The sequence below is a fragment of the Chelon labrosus genome (assembly GCF_963514085.1).
Source record: "Chelon labrosus genome assembly, chromosome: 12".
Lineage (NCBI taxonomy): Eukaryota > Metazoa > Chordata > Actinopteri > Mugiliformes > Mugilidae > Chelon > Chelon labrosus.
Genome location: NC_140345.1, coordinates 21,859,737 through 21,879,821, shown reverse-complemented (window position 1 = coordinate 21,879,821; position 20,085 = coordinate 21,859,737). Strand labels below are relative to the sequence as shown.

Genomic DNA, 20,085 nt, shown 5'->3' with positions numbered 1-20,085 from the left:
GAAAACATGATCCCTGCACTTCCCTCGCCTGTCCAAAGCATTGTGAGAGAATATATGAAAAAGAAATTTACAGAATGAAGACGCTGCATAATTAAACGGCGCTGGAATGTATTTCGTGTAGCCTGTTAGTTGGAGAGGCACCAGTCCTCCGTGAGAATTATTTAGCGGCAATTAATTAATTGCATGCTAATATGAAGCGTCACCTCTACCCCTGTCTTTCTGCATGGATTCTCCAACCACCTCTTCTGACAGTGCTGGAGAAAAAGGGGATGCAGTGCAGCAGAAAGCTGCTCGAATGAAGAGATGCATTGCAGTTTGATGAGGCTAGAAAATGACTAGCAATGACACAAAATGGGACTTGGTGATTGTGGGAGACAGGAGTGAGACTTCATGTGATTAGGTGCAAACTAAAGCTGGATTGCAAGAGATTGCCGCGACTTGGAAAGGCGAAAGAGAATTGGAACAAACAGTACTTCTCTCCTTTCCCACTTTTTCTTTTTTTTTTTTTTGGTACTGAACCCTTTGGGCTCGCCCACGACTGTCATCAAATCTGTAATTCAGAGTGCCAACTGAGCAGAGACAGATCCAGCACCTCATGGTATGAGCACAAATAGTCTGGGCTCACTTCAATGCTCACATTCCTCACTGTAGAAATGAAAAGGTGGCGAGACCAAAGTACGGGCATATGCATATTTATTATCACATTTTATTTTAATAATGCATGTGCTGAAATGGAAAGCTGCACCTTCTTTACAATATGTACATTATATACAACCTGTTGATAATATAATAATATCCATGGTTTGGACATATTACACTTGTGCATTAAGAGTATTACACCTGGTAACACCTGTACATGTATCACAGTTGTAGTTTTCAAACATATTTCATTATAACTTCGGTTTTAGCACACCAAATGTTTAGTGCATTAAACGCTCACATCTTCCAAGTCTGCACTGCAACACATTTATTTTTCGATGACCGCTTAAAAAAATTGGCAAAAGAAACAGGTTGGTGTGACTAATAAGGATTCTTGGAGGTTGAGCCAGGTCCTGGAGCTGGTCCTTTTTTTTAAGTTTCAGTCGCTTTCCAGACTGGTTATTTCAGCCTGCCCACTCTCCCCAAGTAGACACAGCAACTTCGTGTATGCACTCCTGTTACACAGAGATATGCGTCACATGCAGTGCAGGCATACAGCATACAGAATATTTCTAGGTCTGCATGTAGCATCTGCTTAGAGTCTAGACAACTTTAAAAATAGTTTGCGGCGATGAATGCTGTCTACGTGGCTTCCGGGATGTGATTCATGTGCTCGCTCACCTCAAGGCGATGTTCTTGCCCTGTCCTCTTTTGTGTTCGGTGTTCCTCAGGCTGAGAGACAGGTTGGGAATGAGAGCTTGAACCGTGGTGGGATCTAACACAGCCACCGTCTCCAGGACGCCGTACAGCTGCCTGTCGTAGACTCCCTCATTCTCCTCCACAAACGACCTTTGGGTTGAGATAAACGATGACGTAAAATAATGGCTGCGTCACATTTGTCTCACAAACGATAGCGCGGGCACTCAAATTGCCCAAAATGCAGACCCGAGACTGTTTAGAGCAACAAAATGCAACGACACTGCACGTGTGCAACACAGATTCATATATTTGCTGCTATTACCGTAAGACTGTGATCATCTGTTCACATGGTCCCTCTGAAGATGCAGCGGCACATCGCTCCACCACAAGCTGCAAGGCATCTGTGCTCGTCTTCCTCACTGCACATACAAATAACTCAGATATTACTGACCTCATTAGACACCTGAGGGCTGATGAAGCGTGAAAAGGGTATGTTTGCAACTAGGTAGATGTCAAGTACTATGATTATAATATGCATTAAGTTGAAGCTAAGCCACACAAATTACCGTCCTGGTCCATTATTATATGAAGACTTTTTGCAGTGACTGATCAAAACAGTAGTAACACACACAGTTATATACACTAATCAGACATAACATTATGACCAACTTCCTAATATTGTGTAGATCTCCCTTGTCTGTGCTTCCAAAACAGTTGTGATTCATCAGAGAATAGACATGGGCGTTCTGAGGGTGTCCTGTGGTGTCTGGCAACAGAATGTTGTTAGAGGATCATCCCACAGATAATTAGTTAGTTTGGGATCTAGTGAATTTGGAGGTCAGGTCAACACCTTCTGCTGTTTTTCATGTTTTTTTCAGTTGTTCCTAAAGCATTTTTTTGTGTGTGCCTGTGTCAGGCTGCATCCTGCTTAGGGATGGCTGCTGCCATCAAGGAGTGTCATTGCTATGGGGTGGGAGTGCCTGGTCTGGTCTAAGTGGGTGCTACATGTCTAAGTAACATCAACATGAATGCCATGCATCCTAGAGACCACAGTCTGAAGATCTTATTCTGGTCTTATTGTACCGTACCACAACCGACAAAGGTAGACCGTGCGCCACATTGAGAAAACAATTTGAACGGGCATACAGTGAGACCTGATTTACAATTCAGAATTAGGCAACGCTGTAGACAAACCACACCCTATTAGTTGTTCATCTTACCCTGTGGCTCATTGACCAGCATCACACAGCGCAGCAGTGAGGGGAGGGGCACGGTGAGGAGGCTGGGGTCTGAGTCACTGTTTCGTCTCAGAAGCTCCAACAGGAACATCAGGACCGATGCTAGGCGAGGAGGAGGGGCGTGACCCTTGAAGCGCAGGAAGGACTCGCTGTAAGATCAGATAGAGATAGTCTCTTTTAGTCTAAGCTCTGCAGAAGAATTTCATCATGGTTTTAGGTGGAGAAGGGTGAATAAAACGCAGTGAGTCACAATCAAGTGGAATCGGGTTATGAAATTCATGTCAAAGCCAGGTGGCTGGTGGGGAAACAAAATATTTTAGAGACCTACCAAAGGACCTCGAGGATGGTCCTTCTCAGAGCAGCACCCCGCATGGTCGGGCTGGCCTCACAGGCGCCCAGAAGCACCGGGTGGTTGGCAATGGCGCCAACGGAAGGTGACGCGGGAAGAAAGTGTTCCAGATATCTGTGGGTAACACTGCGAAGCTGCTTCTTGAGGTGAGCACCCTGGGACTGAGACACGCTGGACGCCACTGACAGACCCTGAAAGAGAATAAATTAAGACCGCCAGAGTGGAGGAATAATGAACAGATAGCTGACAGATGGGGCGATGAAAGGATTTTAATCAGATTTCTTTCACAACACCAAACACCTTTTGCAACACAATGGCTGTGCGTTGTCCGTCTAAAGATGTATACAGTATGTGTTCGTCCTAACCTGTAGGTATAGAGGCAGGCTGTCTCTGAGAGCTCTGTCCTGCTGCATGAGGTTGTGGGGAAGCAGCAACCCGTCCACGATGCGGAACAACAGCTGCTGGGCTTTAGAAGTGGCCAGCAGGGGGCTCCAGTGCTTCACTATGCAGCCTGGATCACACACAATACAAAGTCAGATGCACACCTGTAGTTATTCCTCCTGTGTACTGCATGCTGTATATGACATATATAGACTGTACTAACCAATAACCCAGTAACCCAACTGCACTCCCTCTTGGTTCTTGCTAACCAGAGACGGTTTAATGTATTTCAGGATGTCACCAATGTAGTCCAGGGCTCTGGTCACCATGGCTGAACGCTCAGACAGGAGTTGCAGTCCACTGTACACACTGCCTACAGCCTGAAACCGTGCGAGAGCAGATAAGGACACACATTTATGGAAACATTTGCATGTAAATGTGGGCTTCTGTAGTGGAGGCGAGATATGACTGTTATATAGTCAGAATACATCACATATAGAATGGGCTTATGTAAAGGTTTCAGGATGATTTTCTTTTAATGTGATGAGTACCATATGTCTGTCCTCCACAAACAAGGACCATCCCAGAGACACATAAAGATACATCCATATACCCCAGTGTCGACCGTGAGCATGTGTTACCTTGACAAACATTTCCACGGCTACAGCGGGCTCTACTCTGGTGGTGGTTGTGGGGTTGAGGCAGGCTTTTTGAAGAAGACCGTCCACCTCAGGAAGCCTCAGAACAAGCCGGGTCAGTTCACACAACTGTTCCTCCACAGCCCGACCTGGAATAATGCAGACACACACACACACTGGCTGTTCAAGTGGAAATGTATTTTACTCATCTGTCCACTTGATAATTTATCATGAATACATTGTATAAATGCAACTGAAAGAGTAATGTCATCAAACTATCATTTGGTAAATTGATTTTGCAGGTTGTTAAATTTCTAATTATCAGTGTCACCTGTTCTGCTGTCAGTTCCATCTGCGTTCTTGTGAAGATGTTGCTGCAGGACACACCTGAGCCAGGCCCTCACCGTCAGGCTTTGTGCCGAACCCAAAGAAGCAACACTAGGATCACCGCTCAGTGACGCCACCAGCTCACTGGAGGAGGACACAAAGCCAAAGGCAATCACTGCACATGAACGTAACATCTAAGTGGGCTTACTGGTCTGCTCTGCTGTTAATGAAATGATGGGAATGATCAAGGATTCAATGTGAGTGGCAAGGTCCTGATAAAGACAAACACATACAAAGCTCACACTACTAAAAATCCAACTCCAAAACAGTTGTGACTCATCAGAGAATGGACATGGGCCTTCTGAGGGTGTCCTGTGGCGTCTGGCAACAGAATGTTGTTAGTGGGGGCCTTTGAGGGGAGGGGCCTCTCAATGAGGTGGGGGTGCCAGGTCTGGTCCAGGTGGATGGTAGGTGGTCTAAGTAACATCCACACGAATGCCAGGTCCAAAAGATTTTTCCAGCAGAACATTGTATTGTCACAAGATGGCCAATGTTGTTTACTTCTCCTGTCAGTGGTTTTAATGTTGTGGCTGACTGGTGTTCTGCCAATATATATTCACTTGGTGCTGTGTGAAGAGGACTTTTGAGGCTGAAATAATCACACTGTTTTGTATTCTTCAATATAATTTTGAATACGGCGCTACATCGTGTTGTCTGTTTAGCGCTATGAAAACAAATTCTTCATTAATGCCCATTTTCACAATACCAAGGACACTCCCTGGCTTAATTTAATAATTTAGAGACAGCGTAGTATATCTACAGGACAGACTGGATGTTTACACGTCAGCAGTGATAAGATGAAAATGCTTTGTGACTGAGGTGGAGGCATCACGTGCAGGACCGAAAGGTTTAAATCTACCTGTTCTGGAGCAAATGGGGAAGATAGCGGGTCACCAGCAGCGGCTGAACCATGTCATCCCAGCCAAAGCGTTGCATGATGGCATGGACTGGGTTGGGCTGGAAGTCTTGGGGAGCGGAACTGGGTAGGTCAAAGGCTAGCAAGGTGAAACCTGAGGAAAAGGAAATTAGGTCAGTGTTGTCTAATTTTTTATTTTAATCTTTGCATACTAATTATTTCAGTCTCCTATCTTTTGCTAGTAGACTAAAATTTCAACCTGAGCCTTTAAACCCCTCTCAAATCATTCCCTTCAACTACAATAGCTACGTTATTGTCAGTCCTCTGTTCTGTCCTTTTCTTCCCATCGCTTATTGTCTAATTTTCTTCCCAGTGGGTATTACTGACCTGCAGCAGCATCTGCCAGCTGTGCTGGAGGGGTCTGCGAGAGGCGAAGGTTGTGCAGGAAGGGGAAGAAGTGTGCCCAGAGAGCTGCTGCTACCGCTAGGTGGCGCTCTTTCACTACACTGGTAGCGGCAGGAGCCCAGGCCACGGTGGCCGCCGACTGGACACTGCGCTGATGGACCCGCCTGAAAGAACCCAGATCACATATACACAAAAGCGTGAACAGATAAACAAATCTATCCAATACAAAACTCAAACACAGCGCTCCCTCTTGTGTACGACACCCCCCCTCAACTCCACCCTCTACTTTCTCAAATCCTTTCGCTCCCCTGTTTCTGTCTTTCACTCCTCCTTCATGTGTTTTCCCTCTCTTTTCTCCTGGGGGATTACAGGGTGCGGCGGTGCGCTGCAGTGTGGAGCAGAGCGGGATGGAGGTGGATGAGGGGAAGGAGAGGAGGATATTATAGGCACGGAGTAGAGCCTAATGCTGATCCCCTGTACACAGACTATACTTTGGCTCTTCTGGCTCATCCTTGGCCCTGGCCCCAGCTGCTACAGCAGCCCCACAGTGACTGGCATTAGCCCAGATAAGCAGCTGAAGGAGCTGTAATCTCATTTAGACGGGAGATGATCCTTCTGTCCCCCTCATTCACCCGAACGGGGGTGCAGGGAAGCGAGGGGTTAAGGTGTGCTGGGGAAGAAGGAAATGATAGAGGAACTGGCAGCCCCCCCTCTCACTCCTAACCCATCCTCTACCATGCACTTCAGTCTGCTGCTATAGTACACACACACACACACACACACACACACACACACACACACACACACGCACACACGCACACACACACACACACACACACACACACACACACACACACACACACACACACACACACACCTCACTGGTGCCTTCCCTTCTAGCAAGGTTGCATCTAATCCAGAGAGAGCTGAGACAATCGATTAGAGTCTGAATTCATTAGCCTCGTTACTACTGCGGAATGGGCCTTTCACACCCATCAACCCTCATTGTACAAGACATCGTCAGAGACCCCACTTAATCCTCCTCACTGTGGCTTCCTACATGTACACACACACACACAAAAATTGACAGCAAGATGCCATTAGGGGCCAAGATTAACCCTTTTCCCACGTGCATCAACTGTAAAGATGCATAAAACAAAAACATAGCAAACACACACAAGAGCATAAGTTGAATTTACTCCATATGCTCTTCCTCTGTGTTTTGTCCCTGCACTTTTAACTTATCTACCAGTGTTTCTGCATTTTCCCATAAGACAGCTAATAGTTTCCTTGACTGTGAAGAGACGAGCCTAATACTCGTTAAAACGTCTCAATGCTCACAAAGGGCCACACTTCACAGGGAGCCTAGTATATTATCAAGGCAAGGAGATGGGGATTAATTGTTTGTGCTGAAAACACATCCAACAGGGTGTGCCAACGCCAGCTCACCTCATCAACCAGCAACACTCCCATCGCAGAGGGACATGGGAAGAAATCAAACTGAGGAATTATCCCCGTGTCTGGCTCCTTGCCTCGGCACCATGACGATGGCTATCAAGAGTGAACGTTCGGACCCTCCGCGAGCTCAGCCATTGGCAGAATAATTCTCTTAATGTGTGCAGATTCCACATGGCTCTTAATAGACATAATGATGCGCAGGCTAAATTTGCCAAGCTACATAATTACCCATTAATTGTGTCACAGAAAAAGGCATTAATCACAAAGAGATACGGAGAATTGCCAGGCTGAAAAATTATGTTTAATTTGGCAGGATGGATCGGAAAGAGAGAGGATGGTATTTTTTTTTTTCTTTTTTTGGTTAAATGGGTCAGAGTGGCCCAGACCATAACACGGAGGGCCTATGGGAGTTCTCTTCTTCCCTCTCTCCTTGGCCATTAATGTGCAAATGTGTGCCCTCCAACCCCGAGATCTTTGGGAATTAGCAAATCTAACGAGAAACCGTGTTATGGGAGCCTGGCATTGAAATAAGAAAGGAGTACACCTGGGTTAGGGTTTCACGTATGGTGTGTGTGGACATTTGTGTAGGTTAGTGTGTGTGCAGGGGTGGAGAGGGTAGAACTAGAACAGTATTATGGTTTTACTCTTCTCACTCTGATACCACCTGCCCAATACAAATCGACAGACAGACAGACAACGTTACCAACTAGATGGTGCACACAGTACAGACACGTGACTTCAAATAGGCAACTGGTGTTAGTTACTAGAGGTAGCAATAAAAATGTGTTTAAAGATCTGTTACACTCCCCCCCAAGTTTTTAATATGGTTTAATTTCTAAAACTAAGTTACAGACGCCTCTTCTTGTTTTACTAGTGTAATTGTGGATCTAAAACTTTTTGTTCTGACTTGACATAATTTTAAGAATATTAAGTATGAAGTACTATATTTATGGTTCAGGATTATTCTATACCTAATACCTGGCAAACTGCTTCACAACTGATAAGCTACAGTGAAAGATACACATCATTCCTCACCGATTTCGGTCTACTCTGCCTCTGTTCCCACCTCCAACTTCCCACATAAACAGACACTCTTTGAGCCGTGGCTCTCTGACCTTCAGCAGGGGTTGTTCATGTAACGAACACCCGTGTCCCGCAGCTGAACCCATTCTGATGCCCTACTGACCATCGTCTCTCAACACATCCATAGCACTTTGCCATCCTTATAACGACAGGAGGGTCCATGGAGGGTCCCGTGGGCCCGTAACTCTAATCAGGGCTCCAGCAGCACCTGGTGAGGGTGACCTGGGGGCCACTAAACCTCCTGAGACTTACAGGGGCCTCAATGCAACACAGGTTCTTTACAGACACTCTGTCCTGCTGACAGCACAATCCTCCTATTGTCAGTATGAGAAGTGAGTGGAGTCTGGGCGGGTTCTGAAAGAGCAGAAAAGATCACTCTTCTCTGCTGTGGCAACTTATCAGATTTTAACAAAAGCTTATTTTGGCCACTGCAGGGAAACATCCGACTGTATGTGTCTACTATTTGTTAGAAAACAGCCATCGGTGAATGATATAAGAATGAGAGAGAGTGGGGAAAAGTAAGAGATATCTGGGAGATGATCTCTTACCTGAGCTGTGCAAGGACAATTTGCAGGAAACCCAGGGCAGAATTCAGCTCAGACGAACGGCAAGCAGGCAGCAACCATTCAAACCCTTCATTGAGCAGCTTTTCTTCCGATAGGCTGAGACCGGTGCTGGTCTCAAACACCTCGGCCACACCCTCCAGGTAGGAGCCAAGGGGCCCCCAGAGGGCAAGTCTGCGAGAGACCTCGGTGTTTTTATTGAGGAACTCCTTGGCTGTCTCATTAAAGGAGGAAGCCAGGCAGCTAGCCTGGGCGCCAACATCCAGACCCCTCTCCTGAAGCAAACATAAGACAATCTGTAAGAAAATTCTGATGGAATTTGCATGTATATAAAGCCTTGTTTGCAACAATACATTTCATGATTAAAGTGAGTGAGTCCCAATGACGATAAGCAAACACACCTGGAAAAGCAGTAGCAGTGATAGCTGCCCTCTCCAGGCCAGGGTGCGGAGAGTAAGGGAGCAGTTGGAGGGCAGAAAACCAAGCAGCTCACAGGCTCTGCTGGCCACGTCCTCCAGCTCTGCCTGTCTGGCCATTACCAGAAACAGAAGCAGGAAGTTCATGAGGCCCGCCTCTGAGAGCTCCTGCATCTTCTTTGAGGAGAACTTAGAGTAAATCCTGGAAAAGGGGGAATACAAGAAAGAGAAAGGTTTTAACTGTGAAGTAATAGAGTAATGGACAGCTAAAGGAAAATGGTCAGTGACAGATTACACTGGCAGCAGCACATCGTAATATCACGTAAATGTCCCACTTCAACTTCGCTTTACTTCCACTGACCAACTTCTCACATGTGGTTTGTTCTTCAGAAAGCCTTGACTTTAAATGATGACTAACTGAACTTTCCACCCCCACTGTGCACCCCACCACCTGCCTCAATCACCCTCTAAGCTCCAGGGGAGAGGCTGTGCTGCCCGGCCGATGTGTGTGTGTGTGTGTGTATGTGGGTGAGAGAGAAAGAAAAAGCAAAAGAGTGAGTAAGAATAGAGAACCACCAAGCACGCTGTTAGATCCTGCGGGCACTGTGGAGAAATGCCTTTAAAGATCATGTTAAATGTCAGAGACACTCAGACACACAGCAGTAGGCGCTTGGTCCCTCTCTCTACAGCCAAACCAATTTACCGCAACACCAGAGAGAGATCAATAAAAACCACACACACACACGCAGGCTTTGCCACACATCCAGCTCGCTGTTTGCTCGCCTGGCAGGAAAACACAGAAGGCTTGAGCGCTCCTTCCAACCCCACCTCCCAAACACAGATGCAGCCCACACAGGTGAGTCGAGCTGCTGTTTGGGTCAAAACACAAACAGCGAGCATCCCAAGACAAACTCGGTGTAAGAAGTATGACTGATCCAAAAGGAGTGGAGAAAAACGGAATGGGAACTGGGAAAGACCAGGTTAACATCAAAACCAGCTTAGTTACGCCCACAGAGGACTATAAAGGGAGAAGGTGGCCAAGCATGCAGTCAGAGAGCGAAGGGAGGGAGATTTAAATAGATGAATGGGTAATATGTAACAGGGATATAAGCGCACTGGGAGGCAGCAGTGGGGATTTTCTGTGTTCTCCCAACCTGTCTGTCTGTTTGTTTATTCCGGACAGCTTTTTTTCCCGGAGGCGAGCAGATGCTCCTAACTCCCGGTATTGGAGATCAACATGCTTGCAGTCGATCCCATTAATGTGGTCGTCGCGGGTGTCCTGCAGAGCCCAGCCAGGAGTGGGAACGTTGCCGAAACGTTGTAGCGATACAGTCGGCACGCCTCACGCCTTCTCGAGGGGAGGAGGTAGCGGTGGTAGTTTTGGTGGAAGGAGGTGGAGGGGAAGGGGGCCTGGACCCGTCCCAGCTCAGCCTGGCTGTTGCCAGACTGCCACCCACCCACATTCCCCCGCTCTCCACCACCCAAGCTCCCCTCTCTATCCGTGTTGGAAACCAACACAGCTTCGTTAAGGAGAATTAACCGCCACGCTCGTTAGCTAATTAGCCCCCATGTCTGCAGTGCTACTGAGCCCATTCCAGACAGAGGGAAGTCATTAGGCGGATTTATCTACGGCCGCCTTTCTCTGGCAACCAGCCGGCCTGGGATATAGGATGGTTGAGCGCTTGGTTCTAATGTGCACATCAACGGTTTCATCTTCTATTCAAATCCTTTCTTAATTTTAAAAAGATTCTCCGTGCGTTCAGTAGTCTTGCACTCCAAAAACCATGTCACTGCTCCAGGGAGCAGGTGCACAGCGTGTGTGTGTTCGTGTGCATCAGTCGGAGGTTCCTTGTGTCTGGCCTGTTCTGAAGAGCAGGTGGTTGACTCCTGAGACACCTGCTCTACTGGTGGGCCTGAGTAAATATCAAAGACGCACTGGGAGACTGTGGAGCACCTGGCATGTACACAAACGAGACTCAAATGCATAGTTTGCAAACATACATGTTGTGTACGCACCTACACACGTGCACACACAAACAAATCCAAACACTTCTTTTAAGACATCACACATTCTAAGATGAAGGGGAAAATATAATCCTATAAAGCCTGGCTTTGATTTGTAATTATTTCTTCTAAGTCTGTAATCCACTATATAGCTTTGAAATGGCTTTCTGGGTGTAAGGCCGACTTTTTAAGGTGGAAGCAAACACAATCCTTACCTTCCTTTGATCTGTCTTTGTGCGGATCCACCAGCCCTGTCCTGGGCAAGGCACTGGGCCAGCACTCGAAGGAAGATGTGAAAGGAGTTGGCAGAGCGATACAGTTGGGTGTGTCCTGTAGTGTGGAGAGGAGGAGGGGAGCAGCAATTGCGGGCCTGCTCCAACAAAGCTAGAGGTGTCTTGCACAAAGTCCCTAGGCCAGACATCCCCAGCCAGGGCACAGTGAATGATGCATTCTGGAGAGGAGTGACAGAAAGGACATAACATGGCTGTGAGTGCCGAGTTTTACAGGCATGCACCAAACTGTACTGCATGACATTCAAATTACAGAGATTTAGAAGTATTTTGTAAATTAAAAAAAAAGGTTAAAGTAAACTGTAGGTGGTGTGATTTTGCTCTTCTTAAAATGTGGCAGCATATCACATCTGAGCAGCAATTTTGAGACACAATAATAGGGCCAGGAGAATTATATTTTTTGATTAATCCTGGGGTTTGTCCTCACCAGATTCTTGCTGTAATAGTCCCAGAGGATGGAGACAGCACTGGTGCTGGGTTCCCACAGCAGACACAGACTGAGACAGCAGTGGACATGCATCCTGACCTGTTCCTCTGTTAGACCTCTCTGTTATCAAACACACACGCAGACATACTGTAGATGCACAGCTTCAAAAAAATAAGTAAATGTTTAAGTTTAAAAATGAATGTATAACAGGAAGCAGTGCTAACCTTGGGGTTACAGGTTATCTTGAGCAGCTCTTCCACAAAACTCCAGTTATCTCCCAGGTGTTTCTGCACAACACATATTACACAAGGAACAGGGTTAAAATACTTGAAAAGACAACGTTGTCACCTGTATAATTAAGGCTAAAGATGATCATCTCAGCTATTTAGCAGAGCACCTTCTATCTGCTTTTAAATGTAGCCTCGGACAAAATTACTTTGTTTCAGAACTGAAAAGGTCATGTGGCTAAATTTAGTCTCATTATATTTTTCAGAAACACGGCCTGGCCCAAAAAAAAAGTCGCCACCAAAAAAAAGATCACACACTCTAATATTTCGTTGGACCGCCTGTAGCTTTGATTACAGCATGCATTCGCTGTGGCATTTTTTGGACAGTGCCTCAAGATTTATTTCCATCCAGTGTTGCATTAATTTTTCACCAAGATGTTCTCCAGCACATCCCAAAGATTCTCAATGGGGTTAAGGTTTGGACTCTGTGGTGGCCAATCTATGAGTGAAAATGATGTCTCATGCTCCTTGAACCACTCTTTCACAATTTGAGCCCGATGAATCCTGGCATTGTCATCTTGGAATATGCCTGTGCCATCACGGAAGAAAACCTGGTCACTCAGTATATTCAGGTAGTCAGCTGACCTCATTCTTTGGGCACATAATGTTGCTGAACCTAGACCTGAGCAACTGCAGCAACCCCAGATCATAGTACTGCTCCCACAGGCTTGTACAGTAGACACTAGGCATGATGGGTGCATCACTTCATCGGCCTCTCTTCTTACCCCAATGCGCTGGTTCCCCACTATCCTTCCAGTTTTTAATAATGCGTTGGACAGTTCTTAACCCAATTTTAGTAGTTTCTGCAATCTCTTTATATGTTTTTTTTTCTGCTTGATGTATGCTAATGATTTGACCCTTTTTTTGGCCAGGCAGTGTATTTTCACAGTGCCACAGTGACAGACAACTTTGGAAATGAGCTGGCTCTGTGAAAAAATCTTACATTTATGCAGAATATACACCGATCAGCCACAACATTAAAACCACTGACAGGATGAGTAAATAACATCGACCATCACCACCACTACAAGGTGTTGACCTGGCCTCCAAGTTCACTAGATCCCAAACTGATCAAGTATCTGTGGGATGATCCACAGAGGCCCCTCCCCTCAACCCATAGAACCCAAGGCCCCCCCACTAACTGTCTGTTGCCAGACACCACAGGACACCCTCAGAAGGCTCATGTCCATTCTCTGATGAGTCGGAACTGTTATGGAGGCACAAAGGAGACCTACATAATATTAGGAAGGTGGTCATAATGTTATGCCTGATTGGTGTATATGGTGCTCTAACATCCAAGGTATCAATATCGCGACTCTTTGTCTCTTACCTCATTCTGGACCGTGCCGTTCCGACTGTACCGACCTAACATTGCTATATGAGTGACCAGCCACCATGTGAATCCCAGAGGGTCTTTACAGTGTGTGGGCAGATCACCGAACTGCTCTGCTGCAGGCTTCCCTAAAACCAGGGCCTTCAGCAACGAGTTCATGTAGCTCCAGAAAGACTAGAGAAAACAGACATTGGTTAATTGAATATGGAGCATCATACTTTATTGTGACTGTGAACATGTGTGTGTGTCCATTACCTGAGTATGCAGCACTTTCTTCCTACATTCCAGAAGATGCATGAGCAGGACCCACAGTTCTTTGATGCAAGTGCAAAGGTAATGATGGCTGCTCACTGCCTCTGTGGGCCTCACCTAGAAATCAAAGGGTTCCATTTAACACAATGAGCTGCCAACTGTGGTTCAGTTATACACCGATATGTTACAGGTAGCAGATAGTAAACACTGTTACATAGCATTTGCTCTCTGCAGCTTCGATCTAGTTTTTGCTAACCTGGTACTAAATGTGGCAATCATGAGAATCACCGTTACATTTTCAGCTAAAGAAATAACGCAGAAATAGCAGTGGTACATCTGGTGAGATGAGCCACCCACCTTGCTGTATTTGCCCATGGCCAGACCAGTAAGGTCACACAGCAGACTGCACAGATGTTCGTCAAACAGACTGGTATCAGTCAGGTTCTCTCCCGTCAGGTTCACAAACTGGTGGGCGTACACCACCTGGCCTGAAGAAAAGAAAAAGTAAAATTCCGAAAAGCTTGCTTCCACAATAATGACTCACCATTGGACACATCTCGCATTTCAGTGTTATTAGTTAACATTATGTGAATACTCCAGTGAAGACACATACCTTGCATCTTGTTACCAAGAAGGTGAAGGATCTCCAAGACTGACCAGTGGATGTCAAGATGAAGGTGTAACAAATGCCATGAGGGAGGAAAAATCTGTGGGAGGATGGCAGAATACCAATATCAGTGGAAGAAAAATCACCTGGGTGCTGAAGTTATGAAAACAAGCGCAGGCATATACTGTAAGTCATTCCTCAGTTTATATTATTTCCTTTGCTCTGTAAAACTTATTACAGTTATGCTGCACCTGTTACAAAGTCAGGACTTTTTAACTTGACACATTAACCAGCATTCAGTTGTACCTTTCCTGGGTTCTGCATAGTGAAGGCACTTTGAACATTGGCAGACAGGTCTTTGAGCCGACCTATGAGGAGAGTGATGCCAAATAATTCCTCCAAAAGAGCTGAGGGGAGCTGAGACTCCAGCTCTTCATAAGGATGTGAGTGAGTTCCATCCAGGGACCTGGAAGGCTCGAGATATCTAACGAAAATAAAATTAAAATAATAAAATCAATGCACTTAAGGCTGGTGAACGATGACAATAACAATAAAAAAAAGATAAATATGTAGAATTACCTGTGCAAGAACACCTTGACATACTGAAGAAACGAAACACACTGCTGTCGAAGGTCTTCTGCTTCATAGTGGAGGTTACCAGCTTGACCTAAAACGCAAAACAACTATTTTTTATTGTTCCGACACCAGAATTGAGCTCACAGTAAACTCATTTGTTAAAACAGTTGAGCACAATAGTGATTGTGCTCATTTCAGAGATGCACAATGTTATAAAAAACACATACACAAACATTAAACATTTTCAGATGATTTCAACATTTCCTAATATCATGGTTTCTAAAGGTTTAATCCTTTTTTAATATGGAATTAAATGTGTGAAATAGTAGTTATTTAAGCTAAACACATAATTCTCAAACACATTTTAACACACCAGAAAGGTGTTTACTTCTAGCTGACTTAAACTTCTGTCAGTACTTATAATTTATCTGTTATTTTATTTGTTTTCTTCTGATTTCACTGTCTGACAAAAACTGATTTTCACGATTTCTTTATCCCAACTTTGCAACCACAGTTTAGTCAATGGCATAACAAATACAAACATATCATGCTTCTACTTTTTCAGCTTGCAATACTAAAAAAAATTATATGCAAAAAAAATATGACTAGTGTTGTGTGCAACATACTGCAACTCATTTTAAAGGTCTTTGGTTCAATTTATTCCAACCAACATGATTAAATTATCTTAATCTATATCTAGCGAATGTAACATATTTAAATTTTGCTCTGTCTATTTTATTTATTTATTTATTTTTAAATCTCCTTTCAAGATGCAAATAAAGTAAAATGCATATTTTGCAACTGTCTGTACAGGGCTAACACACAGGATTTGCTTTTGTAAGAAAACAAAAGCTTACTGTGTGGAAAAAAAAATTAAGGAATGAAAACAAAAATCCTGATAGTCGTATTGTAAAATACATACAAGCTTACCAAAGTCATGTGAGCTGGACTGCACCAAATCCTCCAACTTGTAAATCTTTTGTCTGAAGCATAAAGAACAAACAAGCCCAGAGACAGGTATGTGCATGACTTGTGGTGTACATTTTTTCCCCCCACACACACCTTAGGCATATTGTACTACATGAAGTATCTCTCAAAGAAAAATACCAGTACTAAAGGTTCTGTTGCCATATCAGCTTGCCACAATCGATATAAACTTAACTGAGATCTGTTTTAAATCTCGGCTTACCTGAAGAGACCGAAGAGTAACTTTGTAGATTCCACCAGTGCTGTCTCTGTTACCCAGGAGAAGCCAAAGAGGTCCACTGTGTCTGTCTCATACTCTGCAGGGGCTGGGTCAAGACGCAACAGCAGCCTGCATGGTGGATGTAGTGACAATAATAATAGAGCAGTTTATTTCCTAAGGTTCCTCTGGAAGAGGGACATTTGTTGCCACGTATTTAGAATAGAAGTGACTAGAATCTAATTTGTAGAACTCAAAGCTCTAGTTTTTTTTTCAAGATAATCCACAGATGCTGCTGTCATCAGTTTTCAATCGGGGCAATTTCTCAGGCACACAATAGACAGAGTGAAAAATGATGACCTCCGAGTGGGGGAAATATGCATTTGTATGATTGCGGTGAAGTGACAGGCATTGATTGTACCGTTTCAGGGAGCCTCTCGCTGCGTATCCCTCTGTGGATAGCGCTCCAGTGGGGTCATCTTTTACTTCAGAGCAGCAGAAACACGGCGGTTGGGCTGGAGCTAGTTCACACAGGCTGTCTTCTGCGAAGGGGGAAACTGGCGGGGTGAGGGACTGACTGAAGTCATCTGCCATGCTCTCAGTGAGGAGTCAATACCACCTTAAAAAAAACAAAAAACAAAATCACTGCAGACATTGCAGGATTGCTGTTTTTTGATGAAATTTGCAAAATGTGTTGTCATTCACATAATGAATGAGGATTATTAAAAGCCGGACTAAATGTGAGTATAAGGCATATTTAAAGCAATGTATTACAATGAAATAAAAGGGAAAATAGCCTTATACATATATATATCACTGTGTAACCTTAAATATTACTTAAAACAAACACACTGTGACAGCCACATAAATAACATAGCTAGCTAACTAGCAAGCCCTTGACAATGTAGCTCACTAGACGTTTTTGTGTTAAATAATAAGCAGCAGCTATAAAAGGTGATATTGCTTCTCTACAATATCTCTGCGAATGTGTCTTCCAGTAGAATATGAGAGTTTCATGATTATGTTAGCCTTAAATAAGCTAACTTCCCAGCAGCAACGCTACGTTGAACGCACAGTTAGCATTTCTAATGTCAAATAGTAGGACTTCAAACAGGAAAACGAGACACGGCATCGCCACCAGAATCACACATATTACTGAAGCGTTGACTAACCTTGTATTTCGGCTCCGTGTGCAGTGTAATATGTTGTATATTTAATACAGTATAGCGTGAAGACTGCACAGCAGCGGCAGCAATCATAATAACTCCAGTGTTTAGGTTTTGGTTTTCAGGCTCTCCCGCGCGGTTACACCACGCATGCGCGCACTTGTCCCGCGCCCGTTGATTGGTCGGAAGTTTCGTAGTGGGAGTGGCCTAGTCCCATGAGCACCATGCGCAGCAAGAGGTGTCACTGCAAAGCGCTTCCTCCTCCGTCGCACTTTTTCCTCCAGGTAGAGTTTGAAGCGTACCTTTAAATGTCCTCGTTTCACGTTTGTATATGTCGGGATGTATTTAAAATAACGTTATATTTCTTCTTTATCAGATAAGATAAGTTAAGATCAGATAATCATTTATTTATCCAACAGTGGGATAAATAGATATAAAAACGTAAAAAATCGCAAAAAAACACATATGTCTACATACTCTTCATTGCCAAAGAATTTGTATTCATTTTGCATCAAACATGTATTCATCAAGTCTTAATAATACCATAAATGCGACAATATATATATATTTTTAAAATTGTGGCAAATAAAAGGCATTACACCGAAGCACCTGTTTCTTGCCAGGAGTTTTCTATGGGCCATGTCAAGTCCCTTGTCCCCCTAGGTGCCACTGCATGGGTCCCGCCCAAATTAACACAAAATAATAATGCAGCGTTTTAGGCAGTATTTTAACCACGCTAACCCTGATTTCCATATGCAGATCTGTCTCTCCCAACAGTCCCTCTCGCCATCACACCATTTCTTGCATTCTAATGCATTCTCACATCTTTACAAAATCCCCCCCTTCCGCCACACGCCGTGGATGTGCTCGTTTTGCCGACTTACAAAACGTTATTTTGTGCACGTTTGACTTGTCCGGCGAGGAGATGCGCGATAGATTCGGCGTTTTGCATGCTCTAATTTGCGTCTTTTACCACCAGGAGACAGTAAAAATGGACGCGTCGGGATATGCTGCTTTTTTTCTTTTCTTTCTTTCTTGACGATGCATCGTCCTCCTGTTCTGCTTTCAACAGGAGGCTGTCCGTCTGAGTGAAGGCTCTGTCGTCTGGATGGGAAAGGTAAATGTCTTTTTCTCTGTTCCTAAGCTACAACTGTCCTTTCAAGGCACCGTGGTGCATGGAGGGAGTGAGATTTGAACCGGTCTCTCCCCCCCTCCCTTCCCTCTCTCCCTCAGATGTAGCCTCGTTTCCAGGCTTTGAAGCACTGGACCAGGCTGGGTTTTGTTGTCTGGGAAATTTCACCACAGCCCAAGAGTCATGCTAACAATGTGATGACTGCACACTTGGTTCACACCCGTTTTCTGGATGCACATATTAATCCACACCACCCAGCAGCGAAGTATGAAAGGATTTGATGCCTATAATGGATGCAGTGGGACTTTATTATGTTAAGGTGATAACCTGGTGTTGTAATTACTTTCAGTCTTTTGAGGCTTCGAGATAGGCTTAATGAACTGTGTGTAAAGGAGAGAATACCATCACATAACATATGGGTAACTACTGACAAACTGCTACAGAGGCAACATCTGCTGAAATCTTTCCACACTCTGAAATGAAATAATGGTCAGAGCCACACACCACCACAGGTGTTTCCCATTTATGCCTGATTAGCCTCCCATGTTATGACTGGGTGCAGCTGAAAATGCACATTTTCATCATTACCGGACGTTTTGACTTGGTAAAGTAGGGAAATCACACCTGTAACTAATAACAGTAATGATTGCTGTGTTACATTCAAGAGCCCCGGTAAACCGTGGTGTTGCTCAAGCATGCACAAAACACGGCACAACGAAAGGGAATGCTGCTATTTTTAATACTACTAGTTACACACCTGTGCTTTCCTGTTTAATATGAGATGCCCTCTTCAATGACGGCTGTGTATGTTCTAGTTTTTATTTAATTGTGGGGACCAGAGTCTTGCAGAATACTCATGTTGTGAGGCCATGATGTCCTTGCGGGGCCATTTTTAAAATAACCTAAGACTTGTTTTTAGGGTAAATGTTACAATTAGGTCATTGTTAGGGTTAGGATAAAGGTCTAGGGAATGCATTATGTCAACAGAAAGTCATTTCAAAGATAGAAACACACATGTATTTATGTGTGTGAGCACCAACATTTCCAGCTAGCCACCTAGCTGTAGCTTCTTAAAATTACTTTAGCCACTGAATGAAGTCAGAAGTCAGTGCTTGTTCATTATGTACACCAGTGAGAAAAATGCAAACCATTATAACAGTCCTGTCCTAAATCGTATCTTCATAAAGGTTATGGTATTCAGCATTCATTTAAAATAACTGAGGGAACTGCTGAGTCATCTGTGTTTTCATTAGACTGTAGTACTCCTGAACTGTATTGTGTTGTTGTCATTTCTATTATTTTGATAACCCCATTTTAGTCAGTGGGCTAGGCTAAATAACAGAAACACTTAAGCGTTTGATTCAGCACATTTTAACAGCACTAGTCATGAGCTTTAGTGTTATCAGTCCAAATACATCAAATCCAATATGGGTAATGGAGGTAACTGACTAATGTCACCTCTTTTTCACTCATGCTTGACTGGTCATTACAACATAAGCATCAGAAGCCATGGCTATAATGCCTTTAATTAGATTTGCGTATATCGTGCGTATGTTTCTGTATTGATTTGAGATGGCATTTGTGAGTATTACTTTTGTTTCGGTTAGTTTTTATTGTGTTTATTGTGTTGATTTTAGTGTGGATGTTTTCTGAAACAGCCACCCAGTCATCCTCTTGGGCCTCATTCCTTTCTGAAATGTCAGTTGACCGATAATA

The 20,085-nt window shown here is 44.3% G+C and overlaps 1 protein-coding gene across 1 annotated transcript; it reads right to left on the bottom strand.

Annotated features, from left to right (window-relative positions):
• Nucleotides 1-693: 693 nt before the first annotated feature.
• mms22l (MMS22-like, DNA repair protein) lies at nucleotides 694-16,778 on the bottom strand. The gene is made up of 25 exons (XM_084556269.1): nucleotides 16,493-16,778; nucleotides 16,078-16,203; nucleotides 15,819-15,871; nucleotides 14,892-14,979; nucleotides 14,619-14,796; nucleotides 14,319-14,412; nucleotides 14,063-14,193; nucleotides 13,709-13,822; nucleotides 13,451-13,627; nucleotides 12,058-12,120; nucleotides 11,834-11,953; nucleotides 11,332-11,567; nucleotides 9,098-9,314; nucleotides 8,682-8,971; nucleotides 5,575-5,756; nucleotides 5,191-5,341; nucleotides 4,276-4,415; nucleotides 3,948-4,093; nucleotides 3,530-3,686; nucleotides 3,291-3,436; nucleotides 2,905-3,116; nucleotides 2,559-2,725; nucleotides 1,661-1,757; nucleotides 1,321-1,488; nucleotides 694-1,154 (listed from the first exon to the last, which is right to left on the bottom strand). Exons 1-25 carry the CDS (start codon nucleotides 16,663-16,665, stop codon nucleotides 1,079-1,081), a joined length of 3,702 nt encoding a protein of 1,233 aa, XP_084412395.1. The 5' UTR covers nucleotides 16,666-16,778; the 3' UTR covers nucleotides 694-1,078.
• Between the last annotated feature and the right edge of the window lie 3,307 nt (nucleotides 16,779-20,085).